At 37.6% G+C, this 23,768-nt stretch overlaps 2 protein-coding genes across 2 annotated transcripts; both read left to right on the top strand.

The window, feature by feature from the left end:
• The first annotated feature begins 1,591 nt into the window (after positions 1-1,591).
• Positions 1,592-13,251, top strand: LOC115922837. Its single transcript, XM_030982557.1, has 5 exons — positions 1,592-1,675; positions 2,574-2,758; positions 10,152-10,359; positions 11,246-11,492; positions 13,085-13,251. The coding sequence occupies exons 1-5, from the start codon at positions 1,592-1,594 to the stop codon at positions 13,249-13,251; spliced, it is 891 nt and encodes a 296-aa protein (XP_030838417.1).
• A 481-nt stretch (positions 13,252-13,732) lies between these two features.
• Positions 13,733-21,370, top strand: LOC105446772 (guanylate cyclase 2G-like). The gene is made up of 8 exons (XM_030982558.1): positions 13,733-13,856; positions 15,409-15,624; positions 16,210-16,389; positions 16,874-16,979; positions 17,732-17,866; positions 19,684-19,782; positions 20,289-20,380; positions 21,026-21,370. The coding sequence occupies exons 1-8, from the start codon at positions 13,773-13,775 to the stop codon at positions 21,212-21,214; spliced, it is 1,101 nt and encodes a 366-aa protein (XP_030838418.1). The 5' UTR covers positions 13,733-13,772; the 3' UTR covers positions 21,215-21,370.
• Positions 21,371-23,768: the final 2,398 nt, after the last annotated feature.

Raw genomic sequence — 23,768 nt, 5'->3', positions numbered from 1 at the left:
GAAAGGGAACCAAATGAGAAAGAACAATTTTATGGTGAAAGAAATAAACAATGATGTGAGATAGTGTGTGTGTGTGTGTGAGAGAGAGAGAGATGGAGATAGGGAGAAAGAGTTGGGGGGGGGGTACAGTGCCCTCTTTTTCAAATGCCCCTTTTTATATAGGAAAGTTCCCTTTTAACTTTGTAAGAAGTGCCCCTTTTTCCATAGGAAAAGTGCCCCTTCCCCTTTTCACCTCTGAAAAGTGTCCCTTTAATTTTGACACGCGCCCCTTTTCCTTTGACAAGTTTCCATTTTCCTTTGCAATAAGTGCCCCTTCACCTCTTATAATTGCCCTATTTAAATCTGAGAGGTGCCCCTATTAACAAAATTATCGGTGCCCCTTTTCTTTCAAAAATGCACATTTCCTTTATTATAAGTGCCTCTTTTTCATTCTCATAAGTGCCCCTTTTAAAATATGTTCAATGCCCCTTTTCAGGTGCGATATGTGACCCTTTTCACCTCTGATAATTTCCCTTTTAACAATGATACAATTCCAGCAAGTGCCCTTTTTGTTGGTGCTGCCCCCCGCTTTGGAAGTCGCTCCGCCGCCCCTGGACGTCATATTGCTCAAGTTGTCGAGGTGATGCATCCTCTCCACACTGCGCGCATTCATTGTCTTAGCCCATTGTCTTAGTGCATTGTGACGTCGCAGCTTCGGTACTGAGCATGTGCAGAAACTGTAACCATGGTGAATGATCCATGGACTAAGTTAGGCCAGGTTTAAACCATGGATCAGCTAGGCCACCTTTCGAGAAATGAAAATGACTTAGTTCAGTGGCCTAAGTTAAGCCTGGCCTAACTAATCCACGGACTAAGTTAGGCCAGGTTTAACTTAGGCCGCTTTCGAGAATACCACCCAGAGGGTGAGTATTTGGGTTAGGGTTGGGTTAACATTAAGAAGATCAAAATACAAAATGAGAGAAGATAAATAATGAAACCAAATAGTTAGGGTTGCATACGAAGCAGAAAAAAAAGTCAATAAAACAACACAAAAGATGAAGAAAAGTGAGAAAAAACGTTTGTGATGAACATGAAATATCAAGAGTAGTGCTGTGAATGAAAATGAAATTGACTAATTACAGAGGTTGCTGTTCTAAATACAACGGTGTATAATATGCCATTGTGTAAACACATTCAGAATCGACATCTAATTAGCTAGAGCAAGTTCGCCTACAAGTCTGCACGTAGAGTAGAGCGATGTTTTTCTTGAACCATCTGCGAAACCTTAAAGTAATACTGGAAAAAAAAAGAGAAAAGGTGTGCCATCTCGTAGGAAAAGATTGTCTGCTGCTTAAACTAAAATTATCTCTCGTCGGTTCAATGCGTTTGCTCCTTCAATGTTGCGTATCTTGATATCGAATTACCAAAATGTTGGGATCAATAAATTATCTTTCTGTCTTTTGAGTGGTCTTGTTTCTCCGGTTAAACGAGAATGTTCGTAAACGAAAAGCACGAGATTACATAACACATGCACTTGGAAATATATATTGACTAGTGGCTGATAATTCAACGAAATCTTTCTGTGGGAGTTGGATGATAAACCGAAAGTAAAATGGCGGTCACAGCTCGGAACAATAAAAATATTGACGCTTTGGAAACAGAACATAGGAGAATTTCCTTCGGGTCGCTTTCTGCGGTAAGTCCTAATTCATGTAATTATTATTTTCACTAAGTCTTTACATTATTGTTCACTCTTATTAATTTTCATTTTCACTTTCATTAATATAATTAATAGAAAACAATACAATGCTTCCTGGGAGAAGTTTAAATTGTTTAAACATATTTTGTGGCTTACAGGGGCTTACACCCAGTAAATCAGGAGAGCTTGTTTTAAATTACAGATCGATCAATCGATCTTTTATTACTGGGTGTAAGCCACACACATGTTTAAATAATAATATTGTAAAAATAGAATGTTAAAACAAAATTAAGTATGAACAAACCGAAAACACGAAAAATACAAAGAATTCATCAGTATGCCTAAACAAACTTGATACCTCAGAGATAAATAAGGAGAGATAAAAGTGCAGAGAGAGATAACTGAGGAGAGAGAGAGAGAGAGAGAGAGAGAGAGGGGGTATATAGAACGATGTAAATATATAGAATACTATCAGAAGAGGAAGATGAAAGGTGAAAAAGAGCTAAGAGTATGTGATACGTCATGGAAATGTTCTTTCATTTCAGTAGGTGATGGACTAGGCTATTGAATTTTGCCTTCAGATTGCCTTTTCGAAAGTCTTTGTGATCCTTTCTCCCCCCACCCCCTCCTCCTCCTCTCTCTCTCTCTCTCTCTCTCTCTCGGCTTTCTTTCTCTATCTCTCTCTATCTCTCTCTCTCTCTCTCTCTCTGTCTCGCTCTCTTTCTCTCTCTGTCTCTCCTACTGCCTCTCTCCTGCCCCCCTCTCCCCCCCCCCCATTTCGTGATTCAATTTAAAAAAGTCGTATGTACCATGACCCCCGTCGTTACGCCATTGTTCTACTTTTGCAAGATATGCCATTGATCGTATCATATCCACCCCCTCCCTTCTCCCGTAGGTCGACGATGTCGTCAGAAACCTGTTGCTAAGACCTAACGACATCAGCAAATGCCAGGTGAACCCACTGACACACTTCGGTAAACAGATCCAGCTGGGCAAGATGCTTCTACTGATCCTGGTCCCGATTACAGCGCTAGCCATACTAGTTGTCCTGGATCTAAACAGTATTGCTTACAATAACAGGTGAGCAATATTGTTAATGTTCTTCTTTTCATTATCAATAACATTACCATGACTTTAATCGTCTTAATTATTATCATCATTACCTCTAACATCACCACATCACCACATCACCATCATCATCATCATCACCATTTTCAGCATCATCACCATCATCATCATCATCATCATCATCATCATTTTCACCAGCATCATCATCATGTTCACCATTATCATCACCATCATCTTATCATCTTCACCATCATCACTACCATCATCATCTTCACCAGCATCATCATCATCATCATCATCATCATCTTCCACATCATCATCACCACCATCATCATCATCATCATCATCATTATCAAAATTTTCACCATCATCATCACCATCACCATCATCATCTTCACTATCATCATCACCATCATCATCACCATCATCATCATCATCATCACCATCACCATCACCATCATCACCATCATCATCATCATCATCAAAATTTTCACCATCATCATCACCATCATCTTATCATCTTCACCATCATCACAATCATCATCACCATCATCAAAATTTTCTCCATCATCATCATCATAATATTCACCATCATCATTTTCCTCGTCATCATCATCATCATCATCATCATTTTAACCATCATCATCATCATCACAATCATCATCATTATTATCATAATCACCATTAACATCATTATAGTTCTATACAAATAAACTGTGTCACCTTCATCGTCATCATCATCATCACCATCCTTATCATTATAATTCTAATAAAAAATAAAATATATCGCCATCATCATCATCATTAACATTCTTAAAAAAATAAACTTTATCACCATCATCATTATAATTCTTATGAATAAAATTGTATCACCATCACCATCATTATTATCAGCACCACCGTCTTCCTTATTTTGATCGCAGAACCTTTACTGCTGTACATTCGAGTATTTCATCGTCATAGTCGTCGTCACCATCACTATCATCATAATTAAATGATGTCACCGTTTCCATCACGTTCCGATCATAAGGTATTGACATTAGGTGTAAAACGTGAGGTGGGGGCTGGGATCTGCAAGCTCCCTGCAGTGTGTTAATGCAATAGCTTACTTTATTTTAAAGTTATGTGAGATCAAATTGAGACACGGGTCATAAAGAAATGAAAACTTCTACAAAAAAACTCAACATCAGACAAACATATAGGTCTACAAAACACTGCCCGAGAAACCAATTTTAGATTACGCGATGCTTCTAAATTTTGAAATTCCATAGAGGGAAATGCACTCTTTAAAAAAAATACTAAAAAATTAAATTTGATCATCCTGGCCAAATTACCAATGTTGAGCTCGAACACCATTATCACACCCTGTGATGTTTCGGTGGTTTTGTGGGATGCTAATCGAATGTTTTCAAACTTAGGACGTTTTAGTTGTGTGTGTAATTGGGTTTTTACAGACGTGTATCAATCAGATAAGATTATTAACGTCACCATCCGAAAGGCGTGACTCGATCAGTTACGAACCGGGGTCGCCGGAGCCAGTTTGAAGATGAAGACAAAGAGCTGACCAAGAGAACGTGCCGCTAGACCAACTCACATCTCCCTGTGTTGTGCCCTTCCTCCCCAGTAAATGTTATAACTTATTTTGGGAGGGGGAGGGCTTGTCGCATGTTGTTCAATAGTGAAATCATTTTCCACCCACCCCAGCTTATTCTCATGATCACTGTGGTTATCACAATAATTTTAGCGTTGTATTTGAGAAAAACAAGTGTTTTTATTATCTATGGTAGATGTGAAACTCAATACAACTGCCTTTGTTGTGTCCTATACTCTGCTTCGTAAGTTAAGCCATTTGAATTATATCACTATTTTTAGGCATTCTAAATGGCTTCGTTCTTGTATCTACCAAGTGTGTGCGTGTTTTGGGTTTCTTACAGACGTGTATAAATCAGATATGGTTATTTAAGTCTGGTTAGCGACATTTAAACGTCATCATCCGAAAGACGTGACTCAGTTTCGAACCTGCGTCCTCGCGTACGCTGAATCAGTTTGTAACTTCCACTGTTAGCTGGATTACAGGCTAACACCACAACGCCCTCAAAGGGTGAGGATTTGTATCTTATGATCTACAGCAGATGTAGAAGTACCAATAAAATAAGATAATATAAAATTAATTTCATTTTATTTCCATATCTCAATCAAAACATGCTAACAAATTTCACATAAAATTGATATCAAATAACACTTGTGATATAACCTAGGAAAGGAAATTCATTGTTAATCGTAATATTGAATGTAGATATAAAGTAGTCAAAGCATTTTAGGATACAAAATATATAATCATACATTTTTATAAATTAAGTCGGAATTTAAAGAAACTTGAGAAATCCACTGGGAAAGCAGAGCTTGTTTTTGTTTGGATTACTTACTGGACTTGGTATTAATGATCAGATGAGAAAAAATGATGCTAAGGTAGTGACTCCAATGCTAGATGTACAATTAAAGATAATCTGAAAGTTTGAGTGAAAATAGACCATTTAATGATAAAAATCGGGAAAAACTTACCTGATCGATTTCTTAATTCTCCCAACTATATTATTACAATTTAATTACATTTTAGGTGAATGTAAATCGTCACAAAGTATATGCAATTTGCTCTTGATACTATTCCAGACATTTAATTGTTGAAAGAGTTTTTAAAGCCTGTCTCTTTTATTTTTTTAAAGGAAAAACGGTTGGGAAAATTCAAAAATTGTGCGGAGAATTTAATGTTAGAGGGTGTCGCACAGTGACGCCTTCAAAGTAAACCATAAATATCTTTGTTGTTTGAGAATTTTTCAGGTTTTTTTTTGCACGTTAGAGGGTTGTAGAGTATAAGGGATATAATAAGTAACATTTCATACCAAAATGAAGGAGTTTTTTCATCAACCTTCAACAATGTTACCGAGTCACTTTAAAGAAGAAAGAAAATACGCACATGCACTGCTCGATAGTGTGAGCCTTCATAGGCATAAGAAAAACACAGTAGAGCAGTACATGTGCGGATAGAGGACTATGCTCTAAATTTTAGTAGTTGCGTATAGCCGTAAGCTGATAAGTAGATAATTGAAACACGATGACGTCAGGCGGAACGACGAAGAATCAAGACAAGAACAAGGAAATGCAAGGACACGGATAAGACAATAACAAAACTCTTGATACAACGGTTATCCCGCATTCACTTGGTGTAGTATTAGGCTTTTACAGACGTGTATCAATCAGTTATGATTATTTACGTCTTGGGACCGACCTTTAAACGTCACCATTCGAAAGAGGTGACTAAGTTTCGAGCCTGCGTCCTCAGCTGAATCAGTTTGTAACTTCCATTGTTAGCTGGATTACAGCAGGGGCGGATCTAGCTATTCCAAAAATCGAGCCGTTTTCATTTTTTCCCTTTTCCCCCTTTTTTTCCTTTTTTTCACTTGGCCGCCCAAGGGAGGGGGGATTAAACCGCAGATCCGCCCCTGTACATGCGCACACCACAACGCCCAGTTACTTCAGGTTTTATTTCGTCAGAGGAAAGGGGTTGGGGTTAGGTTTATAGGTTTTGGTCATAGGCTATATAGTGGTTGTTCCGGGGTTGAAATTAAAGGCACCGTTCAACAATGTTTCCAGTTTCACAAATATGAGATGCATGACTCTACGTGTTACCATTGTCTGACATGGTATAATATCGAAGCCCTAAAAAAAATGCGCTTCCAAATGATCATAAAGTGCTTCAAATAACTAAAATTCTTTGAGTGACCCGTTTTATCATACTCATTTTCGCAATAGGCTGTTGTGTTTTAAAAACTGTTGGGAAAACTTTTTTTTTTTTGACATTTCGAATTCCAATCCATGAATAATTTGATAATCAAACGTGCGATTGGCTTGCAAAAGTAAATGGAATTCATTTCTGACCTGAGATTAATGATTAATTTATGATTGCAGCATGAGCTGAATCCAGAATTTTGTATAGAATCAGAGGCAAAGTTACCTAATACCTTTAAGAATTCGGTCAGTGCAAGAAATTGCTGACTGAGAGTATGACATGTGCAGTATTTAGGAACATTTCATCGGAATGCCTCAAAATCAATATCCAATATATATATATATATATCTCATTACCAGCAATATTGAAAAATTAGCAGCACGTCCAATACACAGCTACGCTGAATAAAATACGATTCTGGTGAAAGACTGCATGTAGATGTACAACTACGTAGAAGTGTTGTATTTAAATAAGATCTGGCTATTTGTGTCAGTCGATCAGTAGACTTCAACAATGATCACGGTCTGTAAATAAATAAGATAAAAGAAAATACCCTTAATTAAGATCAAACTATAACATAATCCTCTAGTATTCTAGTGGTTTAAGCGCTTGTCTTGAAATTCAAAGGTCGTGGTTCGATCCCCGACACGGCACTAATGTCATTTGGCATGACATTAATCTACATTTGCCACTCACCACCCAAGAGAGAAATGGGGACCCGGTATGATGACGAAAGCATTTGTGTTAGTAGTTGCCTATGCCCTTACGTTGACCAAATGATAGGAATACTCCTGATGGAGTGGAGATGGTGCACATTGTGCGTGAATGAATCTGATGACCGGGGTTATAATATATATATATATATATATAGCGGTTAAAGACTGTAATTCATATTAAGCGCTATAAAAATCCAGATAATTTTTATATTATATATATATATATTATATATTAGTATACATATCTCCGACACCGCTCAGATAATTACACTGGGCTTAAAGTGACTCAGTAACATTGTTGAAGGTTGATGAAAAAAACGCGTATTTTTTTTAATGAAATGTTACTTATTATATTCCTTTTACTGTACTAACCCTCTAACATGCAAACAAATCCTCAAAAATTCTCAAACCACAAATATATTTATGGTGCGACACCCTCTATCAGTAATTTCTCCCAACCATTTTTGAATTTTCCTAACCGTTTTTCCATGAAAACAAGACAAATGACAGGATTTTAAAAATCTTTTAACCTTGAATATTTGGAATTGTATATAGATCCGATTCATTGCTTTGTGACGATTTTCACTCACCTAAAATGTAGGCTAATTAAATTGTAAGAATATAGTTGGGGGAATTATTAAGGAATCGATCAGATCAGTTCTTTCCAATTTGTATCATTAATAATGGTCTGTTTTCACTCAAACTTTCAGGTTATCTTTAATTGTAAATCTAGCATACCTTAGCACCATTTTCTCTCATCTGAACAATGTTACCAAGTCCCTTTAAACATTGTATGTTTTCAATTCCTTCTTCATCATCAGTATTCTCTTGTAGTGCTTCTCTTGGTTTCAGGTTCATGTAGCAAATCTCACGATGTTATGAGCGTTGTCGTTCACTGACTGATATTGCTCGGATAATGCATATTAAATCATTCTCCCGTCATTATAACGCTCTGGGAGCAAACAAAACATTTAAGAAAGGGGTTCAATCCCTCTTCAGAAGCACTGGTGTAATTATAATGATAATAATAATAATAATAATAATAATAATAATAATAATGATAATAATAATAGCTCACGTTATAATGCACCTAATACTTTTTTTCTATAGGCGCAGCACATATTTTTACCCCGGTCATCGGATTGAGGCTTACCCGCAACACAATTTCCACCCCCTGGGGAGTAATAAGGGGACAACGGTTCCGTGCCATGTGAAACCCACCTGGCATATGCAATACACAAATCAAAGATTATATGCACTCCTTTATTTGTATTGAGGGGGAGGGGGGAGGGGTTGTGAGCAGTGGCATACGCAGGATTTTTTTCAAAGGGGGGGGGGTTTAACATTTTGAAATCGGGCCCAAAATTTCGAAATCGCAACGACTCAGCCAGCCGCTGAATAAGCGGGAGAGGGCGGGGGGGGGGGGGAATAAGAGTACATAGGTCCTGACGTTTGGAAATTTGACCGATCGACATCCTGTTCCGTTGCCGGTAGGGGGTAAGGTCATCTTTTTTAGGTCATCCATTATGATTTTTTTTTTTTTTTTAAGAAAGAAAAAAAAAAACACTCAAAAGGGGGGGGGGGGGTCCCCGAAAAACATACACATTAAAAATACTCAAGGGGGTCGTTTAACCCCCCCCCCCCCTGCGTACGCGCCTGGTTGCGAGCAATTACATTTATGTACTTGAGGAATATTTTGTTCTGAATCTTGCATCCAGCAGCGACGGGCGAACGCCATGATTTTAAGAAAAATGCTGCATATAAGCCTAAGCATACGGAATTATTCCACAACTCAAAGGGGGGTAACTGCCCCCCTCCCCTTCGCTAATAAGTAGGCCTTAATGTCGCCTTTAACCTTTCTTTTGTCACGAGTGCCTACATCGACGACACGTTCATATGCTTTTTTATTATGCCAATCGGTACTTCCATGATATTGAATATGTTAGTATACCGTGTTGAAAAATTTAAATGGGGATTTGAATTGGGTACATGACAACCATTTCAATGTAGTAATTCTTGGAAAGATGGAATATTAACTAGAATAATTCGTCGCTGTTTTCACGAAGTGACGGTAGTGAAAAAAAATTGCATTCACTTTGCGTTACGATTTTCCTCACTACCGTCACTTCGTGAAAACAAGGACGAATTGGTTGAAATATCCCTTGAGAAAGAAAAAAAATCTGATCCAGGGACGTTACAATAATGTGAGTGGCATATTATACAAATAATGAACTTTAACGAATGGAAATATTTGCACTATTGAACACCGGTATGAAAAACACTCGTTTATGTTTTAGCCTATATAAGGCCTAAAAATAGATGTTGTTTTGCCCTATACAACATTACGAGCCAGAGCAATATAACACTGAGTTCCTATAGGAAATATATTTATTCAGATGGTCATATCTCAGCCAATACTTACCTATTCAATTGGTTTACGACATTTGAACATTATTTTTGATGCTCTTTCGGAAAATGAAGAAAAAATTGAGAAATTCCAAAACAATTATTTTTATGATGACACAGCTTCGGTACTCTATAATAAAAAAGAGTAAGAGAAGGGGGTGTTACATTGTGTGATTAAAAAATATTTTGCATGGGTAGGGCCTACTATTTTTGCAGGCACCGGCCGCACCGTTCTAGAAGAATAATGGAAGGGGTGGGGACTTTAGCGGTCTTGGCGGTTCTTGCATTCTTTTTTCTGAATTGAGCCTAGCATAATTTTTTTTTTTTTTGGGGGGGGGGGGAGTAAAAGTTGTGGGTGGGCTGATAACCCGCTTTCTAATTTAGCGCTAATTTCAAGAGATAAATGCCCCTCTCTGATTGTTTTCTTCTTCATTCATTCTCTCTCTTTCTCTCTCTCTCTCTCTCTCTCTCCCTCTCTCTCTCTCTCTCATCACAGCGTCGACATCGAGATCCGCAACGTAATCAGTTTCAGTCGTAACATCGGGCTCCTGCTGAGCCGCCTGCAGAGGGAACGTGACATGACAGCCCTGTACGTGAGCGTGATCGCACCGAACAGCAAGGCTTTCCTGACCGAGACCTACCCGCTGACTGACAGGGCCCTCGACGAGCTCCAGGAATGGCCCGTCGAAACCAGTATTCTGAACGTAAGCATGGATGATAAAGACAACTTTCGCAACAACAAAAAACAGAACTTCGCTTGTTAAAGTTGTTTAATGCACATTAAAAACCTCTGGTATTGCACAGTTTTGAGAAATTTTGAAAATTGGATGGATAGTAATTTTTTACAGTTTTGATATATCTGGATGCCCCTGTGGATGTTTTGTAAGGACCAGAAAATTTAGCCCCTAAGCCCCATACCACTTTAAAAAAAAAATACCGGTGCTCCCGGTAAACTTCAAATATTTCAAGTAGCGTCTATAAGGCCATTCCATATAGCTGCGGCCATGAAAATCTCAGAATATGAAGTTCTGATATATAGTTTCCAAACGAGAGTAGCAAATCGATCGATTGTAGTCAAGAAATATTGTTTTAAAGCTAAAGTAATTTCAGTCTTGAGAGGGAGCTAAACAACATAAAGAGTTTCTTTTTTTACAATTTTATCACTTTAGACTTGATTTTAACCGCGACAACGATAATTGAATATTGTAAAATCGCATATGCTTTCAATATGTTCAATTGAACCAAATTCATGACCCCATACCAAAACTTTGTATTACCTTTAAACGGAGAAAGGTACAAATGTCCTTTGGCAAGACATTACTCTGCATTTGCCACACTCCACCCAGGTGAGCTATTAAAATGGGTACCTGGCAGGAATTAATTGTTTGAAATGTTAGAGGCCATAATGGCACCCGTGCTAAAGCCGAGGTAATAATCGGGAGCGCTAGGAGTGTCATATCTAACAGACATGAGCGTTATACAAGAATCCATTATCATCATTCTTATTATAATGATTGTTATGTTTACGTTCGCAAGGTGAAAATATAGTTGTTTGAAAATAATACTTTTAAAAACTGATGTTTGTGACAGGAGCTACCATTCTTTCGTGAGAAGAATGACTTCAAGGAGAATCTTGAGCAGCACCGTCAGCGTCTACACCATTCGAACACCACCGTGTATAGAGAGATCGATTTCTACACCGACATGTTGCAGATTTTCATCGACTGGCTCTATGAAAGTGTCGGCAATTCGCAGGGGCACGGCTCATGGCAAATACTGGTCGCCTACCAGCTCCTCATCGTCAGCAACGTCGATACGGGCATCGAGAGGACACTCGGTGAGCGATGACGTCGAGAAAGCTTAATGTAAAATTTTGAATATAATTGTGGGTCTGTATTTGTAACGTCTGCTGTAGCCCGAAGGGAGTGAACTCTGAGAGAAAATAGGCCCCCTGGCTTTTGTCGGGCTATTTTGATGTCTGATGTTTGTTCGTGGGAGAAGTTGAAGATTGCTTTTTTCGTTGTTCAATTAGATACCATTCCGCATTTGGGACATTTTACAGACAATGCTTTTTTGTTTCAACAAAATGTTGATGTTTCAGAGATGTTGGTTTTAAACAAGATAATCAAAATGGCTTTTGGTCCAGAATAGAGATCGATTAGAAATGGGTGAATGCTAAGCAGAGAGGAGGAAGATGACGATAAATGGAGATGTTGAGAGGGGAGAATTAGAGCAGCTTGAGGAGAGGGATGTTGAATAGGAAAAGAGATGAAGAGGGGAAGAGGAATCGGACGTTGGAAGATGGGGCGGTAAAAATGATAACCAATGGAGGAAGTTGGAAATGGAATGAGAAAACGGACTGTGCAAAATAATGAAGGAGACGAAATAAGTAAGACAAATTTGGAGAATTAAGAGGGAAGCAGTTTTGGATAAAGACAAATATGAAACAGTAATGTGAAAGGAAGGACGGGTTAGATGTGAAAAAGGAGAGAGAGAGAGAGAGAGAGAGAGAGAGAAAGAAGTCAAATATAAGATTTGTAAAGGAGAGAGAAGAGTGAAATATAAATGATAAAAAATGAAACTATGCAGGCGCAGTTCTAAAAGTTTATGAGGGCTTTTGGGGTTGGTACATTTATTTTCGACGCGTGTCTCGCTTATATTCTGGTAAAATAAAGAAGAAGAAAAAGAATCGGACGAAGAATTGTTTTGGGGTGCTGAGCTTCCAAAGCTCCTACTCTAACCACTACTGAGAATATGGGGAGTAAAGAAAATAGGAGGACATAAAAGTCTTAAAGGGATTGGGTATCATTGTCTCAGATTCTAAACAAAATCCTGGATTTAGCTCATGCTGCAAATCATGACTTTTAAAAGCCGATGTCGAAGTCTGATTATCAAGATATTTATGATTGGAATTCGAAATTTCAAAAACCGTTATAACACTACAGTCTATTTGGAAAATCGGGTATGGTAGAAACCAAAAACTCAAAGATTTTTTACTTTTTTGAGGTACATTTTGAAGCGCATTTTTTGTAGGGCTTCAATATTACACCATATCACAGACAGTGAACACGTAGGCCATGCATCTCAGATTTGTAAAACTGGAAACATTGTTAAACACTGCCTTTAATGTTTGATAAGCGTTCATTAGGAATGATAGAAAGAGACGACCGAATAACTAATCTCTAAAAATTATATATTCAGTCATCTCGTTGACAGTATATCAATCTATCAATTTTGCTAGAAGTGAAACAAAATAGGGAAAAAAGACACTTTGTTGTGGTATAAATTTCATTTCGATATAAAAGTACAATAAATAAGGTTATACTCAGGCGCCATGCTGCCCAAATCATGACGATATTCGGCAGCAACATGAGTTTTTGTTTTACTTGGTGGTCGGGCTAAACGATTCGCACATCTATCTTGAAACAGGTGCTATATTTTACACACTCGGTGGCTTTGAGAGGCATAAGGACTACGTGTGGTACATGGAAAAATATAACGTGGGATCGTGGAACTTTGCGGCATCTAAGCGCTACACACCACTCATCCAGCAATTCTACGAAAAGCAGGTATCCATTTCAAATCATTTAGAATAGTTAATTTGAACTTCTGTACCTTTTTTCATTAAAAGCAAATGTAAGAATCGCTTTCACATTACCTGAACCGCATAGATACGTCAGTGTCCTCCACTTCTTATTATCTAATAGCTTTGATAAGACCTTTAATTTAGATCTGTAGAAAGCATCTTTTTGAGGAGAGGGGTTGCTTTTTGATCTGATCATCGACGCTTAATAATGTTGCAATTGACTAATGTTTAGTCAGAGAAAGGGGTAAAAACAGAAAAGTGAAAGGGGCACGATTACCATTTTTAAATTGTGAAAAAAATGATTTTGCCAGATACAATTAATATCTTGCATGACTAACCAAGTCATCTGTATTTACCAACGCTTCTCATTTAGGCATACACATTTGGTATCCAGATTATTTTCACTTTTCGCTATAAATATGAATAAATAAAAAATCACCGTTTTTGAGAGCTTCTTTTCATCTTTTTCATTCATAATTATAGAGGGAAAACATTGCAAACTTTGCTAATTTTACGCACATCATTCTCGACATGAGTAAGGAAATTCTGGAGAATTCTGTTGAGAGCACCCAACCCAACTTCGAAAAAGCAACGCTTTGGTTTGACAGTATGACGGTATGTTGTGTGTCCTGGTTTGTTTGTTTGATTGTTCGTCCATTAATATTATTGTTTGTTTGTTTGTTTCATCGTGTTTTGTGTAGGCTTACCGGAAAATGCGAAGTGGCACAGGGGGGGGGGCGAGGGGATCGAGGGCCGGTGGCAATGCCATTAATTATTCAAGATGGACACAATATGGCGACATGAATATACGCCATGTTGTGACCCAGTGAAACCATGTTGGCAAAACTCTGTGTATAGATGGCTCTGGCCAGTGGCACATTCCCCTCTAATTAACATATTTTTCTTCCTTCTCTTCCTCCTCCTCTTCTTCTCCTGCTTCTTCTTCTTCTTCTTCATCTTCCTTTTCGTTGCTTGTCATTTCCCTTGATTAGTTGATTAACCTAATCAACTTACACAAAATTGTGCCGATGTTTGTCATGTGGTGATGAGGAGGAGGAGAATGAGGAGGATGTGATAGTGATGATGATGTGAAGATAAAGTCGATGAAGAAGAAGGAGAAGAAGAAAAAGATGATGAAGGAGGAGACAAAGAAGAAAAAAAGAAGATGAAGATGATTATAGTAAATGCGAATTTATTCTTTTCGGCTCAAAATCTCAGTTGAATAAATTAAATATAGACTCCATTTCTATTTCCGGTAAAACCATTCCCTTATTCAAATTCATGTCGTGATCTTGGCGTTGGCGTCATTCTTGATTCTCAAATGTCTATGTCTAAACAAATCACCAGCATTTCCAGATCATTTTGCTATCAATTGCGCAATATTGGCTTCATACGGAAATATCTGACTCGTTCGGCAACAGAGAAGATTGTTCACTCACTTATTTCTTCACGTCTGGATTTCGGCAACAGTCTACTCTATAATTTACTAAATTCACAATTTGCACGGTTACAAAAACTACAAAACGCAGCTGCACGCATTTTCTCTGTCAAGTAAACATAGTCACATTACACCTATCTTACATTTTTGCATTTTTCGTTTTTATGTAAATGTACACGATTCTTTGTCATGATGTAATGTGTTCCCTAATATTTTGAAGCGCCCTGAGCATTTAATTAAAATGGATAATGGCGCTATATAAATCTCATGTATTATTATTTATTACTATTATTATATTTTTGATAGTTATAATAATGATGATGTCGATAATGTTAATGGTGACAATCATTGGTTGATGGTGATGCTGATGATGATGCCGATGACTGCTTCTGTTATCATGCTTATAGCGCCACGATTCTACACTGCAGATGTGCTCTTGGCGATTGCGCTAAAAGCTATTACATGATTTCACCATTCATTTACTCTTTCCATCGAGAAAGTTGAATACTTTAAAGCCCCATTGCACTAATTACAGCTACTTGCGCCCTCTATATAGCAAACAATGCCTAATCGGTGACCGGTCCCCTATGGTCAACTTTTCTTATGTTAATTGAGAGCTGATTTGATAAGATAACCACCTGTCAGTGACCATACAGGGAGGTCTAATCCCTCCTGGCTAAACTAGTGCAGATAGACTTTAAAGAATCCGCCCGATTCTCTCTCGTCCAGGTCTACATCGACATCCTCGAGAAGGTCCAAAAGGACATGGCCGATGAGATCCTGGATCGGCTCGAGAAGGAACTCGAAGATGACACGGAAAACATCGCCGTCAGCATCTTCCTTGTCCTAGTCGTCATCATCATATGCCCACTCACCCTCCGTGCCATCTGGTCGTTGACCACGGTATTACAGAACTACGCCCTGACACTGGCCGCACAGACCAAGGTAGTGATTCATAGGTCTCTTGTTAATATCCTTAAAACTCTCGCTTTTATGGAATACCTTGTTTTTATGAAATGTTACGGTTTTTCTGAGCTATATGTTGGGCAAGCAAGTGGCCTCTACTTTGGCCTAGCTTCAATATCTCACTTTCGCAGCTGTAATTAGTTTTCCTCCAAAAGAACGATGTCGTGTTTCCTTTTCCTCACGTTTCGATGCATTATTATCTTTATTATTTGATGATGAATTAATCTAAGGTATGCTTATCAAATTGATACTTTTTATTTTCAGTGCGTCTAAAAAAGCAAGCTTTTCAGAAAAAAAATCCCCCGGAATAAAGATTTTACAATGTTATCAAAAAGTTGTTACACCTGCGGATAGCGAAAGGTTTTATCTATTAACTGGCATTAAGTACATCTTGATTATTATTTTTCTTTAATGCTTGAGTGAGCAAAAGCTACTTTTGTAAAAGGGTATAAAATCCAGACTGGACAAGGCGTTCTATATTTGTTCTGGACGAAATAGGACAGAATATCAGCCATAAACAATAATTCCTAAGTCGTTGTCGCTTACATGTCCGTCATCGTGTAGGAGTTGAACAAGGAGAAGAAGCGATCAACCTACCTCCTCAATGCGATGTTGCCGCCGTCGGTGGCGCTACGGTTGATGAACACGGAAGGCGTGAACGGTGAACTCTACGAGTCCGCCTCAGTCATGTTTGCCGACATCGCCGGGTTCAGTCGGCTCTGTGGACTAAGTGCTCCGATGGAGGTAAAACAATTGGACACGACTGACCTCTTTTAAATGGGCGGGGGGGGGGATGGGTGGATGAAGGGGGGGGGGGGGGTGGTACCAATTTGCCGACAGGTGTGCCGATTCTGGGGCCGATTCTTTTCATGAAGGAAAAAGGGGCATACTGCATGCGCCCAGCAGATTATGACTCTACGGTCCTTATTCTTTCATTGGTTAAAATCAAAATCAATTATATCATTATTGTGTAGACTTTATTATGTTAATCCACATTATACAAAGCCTTATCACCATAGGATATTTATGAAATTGATGCATTTTTTAAAAAGAAAACAATGTTTGGTCCGAATGGACGGGGCATTATCGGGACGTGGAATGATTATGATGGAGCTGTGTTTACGTCTTACATGAGATACGTTTCCTATTCTAATATTTTTCGAGGAACCACAATGGTACATGTATACAGCAGGGACTCCTTTAAACTCTATCTATGTTTTATGTACAGGTTGTCGAAATGCTGAATGGATTATATTTGCTATTTGATTCTCGAATTGAACTCTACGATGTATACAAAGTTGAAACCGTCAACGAAACGTACATGCTCGCATCAGGTTAGTATAGAGGCCTAAAAAGTGGTATAATATTTGTTATATTGTTTGTTGGAGGGTTTTGATGACGATGGTGATATTGAGAAGAATGATGATGTTGAGGAGGATGAGGATGAGGAGGAGGAGGAGGAGGAGGATGAGGATGAGGAGGAGGAGGAGGAGGAGGAGGATGAGGATGAGGAGGAGGAGGAGGAGGAGGAGGAGGAGGAGGAGGAGGAGGAGGATGAGGAGGAGGAGGGGTAGGAGAAGGATGGAGACGATGATGATTAAAATGGTGAGGATGACGAAAGTGCTGTTGGTGATGATGGCGATGGTGGTGGTGATGGGAGTGATAGTGATAACGAGATTAGTTAGGAATAAATCTACAAAATGGGGAAAAGTATGATACAACATCCAGTGTCACGAAATACTGCGCATCTACAATAGAAGGACTTGAAGGAACGAATTAATGTTAGTATAATGTTATCTTCTCTTTTTCCATATTAACACTTTTTCTCTTCTTATTTAGTGAATTTATCAAGAATGAAAACGTTGGTTTGTTGTGTGTTTGTGCGTGTGTGTGTGTGTGTGTGTGTGGTGTGTAAGGGTGAGGGAGGGGGGGTGCGAGATGATTGATGTGTTTGTGTACACTTGTATGGTAATAATTATAAACATTTAATGAAGACAGTGACTGATTAAATATGATGAACTCCCAAAATGTTGCATTGATAGTGTTGGATGTTTTAACTTGTCATTTCTTCTAACAAAAATTCTAGGTGTTCCAGAGCGCTATGATCGACATGTTTGTGAGATTGCCACCGCGACCCTTGACCTCAGACATCATGTGAACATCCTAGAGGTTCCTCACAAACCTCACATGAAGATCAGAGTTCGCTTCGGAATACACATGGGTAATGGCTCAATGTATGGAATACCTTGTCGGATACCCTAGAAATATAAAACAAACTTTTTTACGAGAGGTTCAGGAGATAATATGAAAACTTATCCATTTAGCACTTTCTAAGATCTCACAATAATGAACCCAATGCACCGTTTCCACTCTTTCTTTATTCTTTGTTTTAAAGCTCATAGATACGTGCAATTATGCCTATGTATTATTCGACTGGATCAACCCCTCACTCTTTCACAATCTCTCTCTCAGTTTCATACTTGACCTCCATGTTAAACGTTCCACTACATATATGTGATGCCACCTTTAAACCTACCTATCCTTTTTATATGTGTACTACCAACACCTGCACAAACTGCATTTCTCCAAAATGGAGGAAGCCAAGACAAGAAGAAGAAGAAGCTATACCAAAAACATATAGTTATAGTTATTATTAAGAAATATAATTATATTGTATTCTGAGATTTTAGCAAATATATATGACTGGAAATTCGCACTAAAATTGAGTTTAATAAAGCTTCTATTTATCTTTTCCATAATATTCCTTTGGCTAAAATTACACATAAAGTATTACAAAATATATATATTTCGTATCTATTATCAAAATCGATGTAGTGTAATATGTCCTGTAAATATCCTGGGGTCCGTTCCTACAAATCGTCATAAGTCTAACTTCTTGACTATCCCATTGAAACGCGTGTTAGTTCTATAACACACGTTTCAATGGAATAGTCAAGAAGTTAGACTTATGACGGTTTCTAGGAACGGGGCCCAGTACTTCATAAACATGATGAGTTATAAAACAAAATAGGAATTACTAATATGACTTTATTACATCCGTATAGAATTACAAGGACAAAACATTCAAAAACAAACAAGCAAAAACTCCTTATAAGAAACAATAACACGAGATAACTTTATTCAATATGAGATTAACCAAGTCTGTGACTATTCTTAGTGCATTAAAGCGTTTATACGGTCTTTTTTTTAATGCAACGTGACAACAATTATTATGCAATCTTTTATAAATGTAATGCTTCCTGGGAGAAATTTCAATAGTTTAAACATATTTGTGGCTTACACCCAGTAAATAAGATCGATTGATCGATCTGTAATTGAAAAACAAGTCAGAAAAAATCTTGGAACCAGCGGGATATGAACCTGCCATCTACTGCTTGCCGGGCAGCGACTCTACCACCAGGCCATCACTGGTCCATGGTACAGTCACGATGAACTAGAAACAAATACTCAAGCTTATGCAATCGTTGTATCATTGCAGCAATTCCTCGTTTACCATAAATCACCATATCAGATATTACTGCAATTAATTCTTTCTCTCATTATAACAAAAACACCATTACAAACTTTATGCAATAGTAATTTCATTTCAACTTTTCTTCGTCAATCATTATCGTCCAAATTTTTTGTTTTCAATCATTTTTTTTTCTTTCTTTCAAATAGGCCTACGTGGTTATAATCTATTCTTTATTTTATTTTTATTTTTTAAATTTATTTTCTATTTAGATTGAAAATTCCATTAACATATTTCTTGTAAATGGTCAAGAATAATTCTTGAATGATCAGTTAGTTTATGAGGATACCAATTAATTTTTATTTTACCTCTTTATATGCTTGTGTATTTATATTTATGTTTTTTGTTTTTGGTGCTGTTATTTGTTTTATTGTTACCAAATAGGGCCTCATGGAAGACCACCAAATTGGTGATATATGCCACTCGGTATAAATATCAGAAATAAATAAATAAATAAATAAATAATTTCATAATTAATCGCAATAACATATTTCTCTTTGCATCAGGCTCATTGGTTGCTGGAGTGGTAGGTTTGAAGATGCCTCGATATTGTCTCTTTGGAGACACAGTCAACACAGCTTCTAGGATGCAGACTACTGGACTCCGTAAGTAATGTACGGCATGATACATCAATCCTAGTGGCGGTATTGGTGGGGGTGGTGGTGGTGGCGGTGGTGGCGGCGGTGGTGGTGTTTGTGGCAGTGGTGGCGGTGGTGGTGGTATTGGTGGTGGTGGTGGCGGTGGTGGGGGTATTGGTGGTGGTGGTATTGGAGGTGGTGGTGGTGGCGGTATTGGTGGTGGTGGCGGTGGTGGTGGTAGAGGCGTGGCCCCGGATGGCGGTAGTAGCTATATTGGTGGTGGTAGTGGCCGTGGTGTTGGTGGTGGCGGTGGTGACGGTGTAAGTATTTGTGATGGCGTTGGTGGTGGTGCTTCAAACCGATCCCCCTACTAATGTCAAGATTAAGAGCTAAAATTCGTTGTCTTTGCCTTTGATTATATAACTTTATACATGCATTCGTACACATAGATATATTTCGATATATTTTCATCTGAAATAGTTGCAGTATATGTTTTAACTTTATTTTCACATAATTATCTTGTTGTGATATAGCTGGACAGATCCATGTGAGTCACAAGACATACATGGGATTATTGGAATGGGGAGGATACAGCTTTGTCAAACGTGGCAAGATCGATATAAGGGTGAGATTTGTCAACCTTTTCCCCCCTCCCCTCCCTCCATATTCACCTCTATTTCATTCATCTGAATAATCATCATGTTTGAGTTAAAGCTTTACAAATAAATTCAAATGTATTTATCGTATGTGTATTTATGTTTTTACTGTCGCTCAGTAATATCAGTTTATCCGACAATACCGTTAAAATATAAAAAGAAGCAAGTTTCATCAATAGTTATTTAGTTTTACATTGTATCACGCGTGACGTTTGTACAATATTAGAAATAATAGCAAAGTAGAGGGTAAAGTGTTAGAGGGTTAGCATCCATGCATGGGCGTCAATCCGTTTAAAGTCATACTGTGCTAGAAGTAATACCACACAATTCCCTCTAGTGCCATCTCAGGTCGGATGTGCAGTATGGTCTCGTAACTCGCTGCTTCCCTAGCTGCGCCGAGTATCTGTCTGCGAAGTGGAATTTAGGTACTGGGTTACGATATGTTGGCAAGTTGACGATGAGATGGAGCTGTGCAATAAACAGTTCGCTAGGACAGAAAGTTCATCAGTTCAGTATCGCTTAAAAAGTGGGCCGATGCTAGAGCCACTTTAACCTTTTCTTATTCCCCAGTTCTATTTGTTCGTTACGTAATTTTTTTCTTCTTTTGCTTCCAGGGTAAAGGCACCATGTACACGTACTGGTTGACCGGTCGAGATGATTTTGATATTTTAGGTCTGGACGTATCGGCCCGGGACCATATGGGTATACAGGAGCATCGCTATGCTCACATGTACGATCAGATGTACAAAGGTCGGGTACAGTTCGCCGGGAAAAATCTCTCAGAATCTCCAACAAACCTGTGAACTATACTTTCTGCATTGCGGTAACATGCAAATAGAATTGGGGTTACTCATTTTTCCAGGGGTTCTGTCTTCCTAAGATTCATAATTCCGAAAACGATACAGGGGGTATCAATTTTTAACATTCAGAACGACATGCATGTAACCGAATAAACTATTTCCCAGTAAATTAAAGAACCTTTTTTTAATTCAGTGAGTGGATTAACGCAAAGTTGTAAACAAACTGCAACTTAACTATGAAAAAACAAACATGTTATGTTTTTTAACTTTCTAAAGACGTGTGCTAGTGAAATAAAAACATATATAGGAATGGAAATTTGATTAAACATACAAATACAACAAAGTTCTTAGGTATTATATATATCCTACGATATACACTGTTTATAAGGAAGTGTTACCTACTATTTCCGTATTGTTTGACGTTTTTCATCTGTTTTTAAGTTTTGTAATTATTGTGCAGTAACTTTATGATAACTGATATCATGATGTATATACAAATTACTTGATCAATACATAGTTTTAAAAGACTTATACAAAAATATGTTGATGTAGATCTGAAGTTAAAAACACACGTCTATGAAGTTTTACGCATTGTGTCTAGAACATTAGGAACTACGATTACTAAAATCAAAAGACATCTTGTCAACCAATATGTTTTATCACTAACCAATCTTGCCTTACTGTCCCATTGTAACGTTATATATATATTTTTTTTAAAGAACATAATTTATACTAATCGTATTTTCCTCCGTCAAAAAAAAAGTATTTCGTATAATTTGTCACTGGCCGTTTTTAAGTACAAGCAGACCTCTATTCTTGAAATTGAATATCTCCCGATTTCATTATTACACGATTTTCCACTGTGTGTCTTTATGTATTCATATTGTCATAAACTTTTACCAGATTTTGTTTGTAATATCTTTTAAAGGAACAAAGAGATTTATAAATGTAATACCAGTAGTTCAGGTTTTAAGCATAATCTCAAGGATATTTTATGTGTGAAAAATTCCATTGTATTATTATTATTTTTTTAGTTTTAACTTGTTAGTTTTTGCATTTTGTGTAATATCATTTACTTATGAGTTTCTGTAACTTTTTGATGATCCAACCACTTTATAATTAGCTTTAGTGTATTTTATATTTTATTGTGTTATCATTAATTGTGTAAGAGATATTCTATTGTATTCTTTGACTTTGCATGTTTTATGAAAGTGGTGAATATGTTCAATTCAAAATACAACTTTATATCAAAGTGGACCTGATCGGCTCGCCTATATAGCTGAGACGATGAGTAATACTTGATTAATGTAAAGTCATGGTGAATATTGCACAAAAGCAAATTTAAACCTCATTTTCCGCTCCTAAATGACGGGTCAACAGGGGTCAAATTTGACATTAGTTACGGTGACGGCGTAACAAGTGGACCCGGGGGTGTTTCACAAAGATCCTAAGTTGAACTTATCTCTAAGTTGGACTTAAAAATTATGGAAAGCCGCTAGCATCTTTGAAAATATTTTGTAAAAGATATTTTAAAAGGCATAAAATGCTGTTTCAAATCATTTATATTTTCTATTATCAAGGAGATTTCATGTGCTTAATGTGGAATTTATGAAAAGTCTAAAATACTTGAAATTTTGATTTTGATTATATTAAATTTCAAGGCTACAAATGGCTCTCCATAGTGTTTAAGTCCAACTTAGAGTTAAGTTCGACTTAGGATCTTTGTGAACCCCCCCCCCCCCCCCCTGGTCGGCTCTGAGGTGATGAGTGATGATTAATTAATGTAAAGTCATTGTGAATATGCGCACTCCACATAAGATGATGTCACCAAGTCAATAGCAAGTTTCTAGGTCGACAAATGCCGTTTTCAAAGCTTAAGATTTCGATTTTGCAGAGAGCTGTTAATCCTCTGACAGACACTAAAATAGTATACAATCGATATTATTGTAACCTTTCGTTTATAAGGTTTCCGTTGCTATATATATAATTTATCTATTTAATTTTTCACTTCAGAAAGGGTCAATAAAATGATGTGTTCTCGATATTTCAATAATTAGTCATATTACTGATCACGATGTCCCAATAACCTATTCACAGTCTAACTATATATGTACAGTCAAACCTGCTTTAGTGACCACCTGTCTACAAAGACCGCCTCTCTACAAAGACCTCTTCTTGTTTCCCTTGAAAATGGTAACTTATTGAAACATGTACTAAAGGAACCTGTCCACAAAGACCACTTTTTTGTGTTTCCCTTTGGCGGTCGCTATAGACAAGTTCGACTGTACCTTCCGTTTTTCAACAGAAAATGTAGTGCACGTCACATGTTTTTAACTCATTAAACTCATTATTTCGTCATATTTTTGGTAATGTATTCAAGATATAAGACTCTTGTTTTAAAAAGCTATTTAGGCCAAGATAACAAAAGTAACAAGTTTCTCGTCCGGACTTTTTAAATAAAAGCAGGAGGCAGCGCTTTACTATTTACTATTTTTTGCTTTTGCTCCCCCCCCCCCCCCCAAGATGGCCGCAATGCTAAGTATGGCTGGCCAAGGTA

The sequence above is a fragment of the Strongylocentrotus purpuratus genome, unplaced genomic scaffold (genome assembly GCF_000002235.5).
Source record: "Strongylocentrotus purpuratus isolate Spur 01 unplaced genomic scaffold, Spur_5.0 spur5_scaffold_12, whole genome shotgun sequence".
Taxonomy (NCBI): Eukaryota; Metazoa; Echinodermata; class Echinoidea; order Camarodonta; family Strongylocentrotidae; genus Strongylocentrotus; species Strongylocentrotus purpuratus.
The sequence above is the reverse complement of the archived record's forward strand: the minus strand, read 5'-3'. Positions and strand labels throughout refer to the sequence as shown.

What these genes read in the sequence shown, in the direction of transcription:
- LOC105446772 (XM_030982558.1), top strand. Translation starts at nt 13,773, where the DNA reads ATGAGTAAGGAAATTCTGGAGAATTCTGTTGAGAGCACCCAACCCAAC. An exon ending in TTTGGTTTGACAGTATGACG is followed by an intron (nt 13,857 to 15,408) that starts GTATGTTGTGTG and finishes TCTCTCGTCCAG; the next exon opens with GTCTACATCGACATCCTCGA. An exon ending in AACGTACATGCTCGCATCAG is followed by an intron (nt 16,980 to 17,731) that starts GTTAGTATAGAG and finishes CAAAAATTCTAG; the next exon opens with GTGTTCCAGAGCGCTATGAT.
- LOC115922837 (XM_030982557.1), top strand. Translation starts at nt 1,592, where the DNA reads ATGGCGGTCACAGCTCGGAACAATAAAAATATTGACGCTTTGGAAACA. An exon ending in AGTATTGCTTACAATAACAG is followed by an intron (nt 2,759 to 10,151) that starts GTGAGCAATATT and finishes CTCTCATCACAG; the next exon opens with CGTCGACATCGAGATCCGCA. An exon ending in TCGAAACCAGTATTCTGAAC is followed by an intron (nt 10,360 to 11,245) that starts GTAAGCATGGAT and finishes TGTTTGTGACAG; the next exon opens with GAGCTACCATTCTTTCGTGA.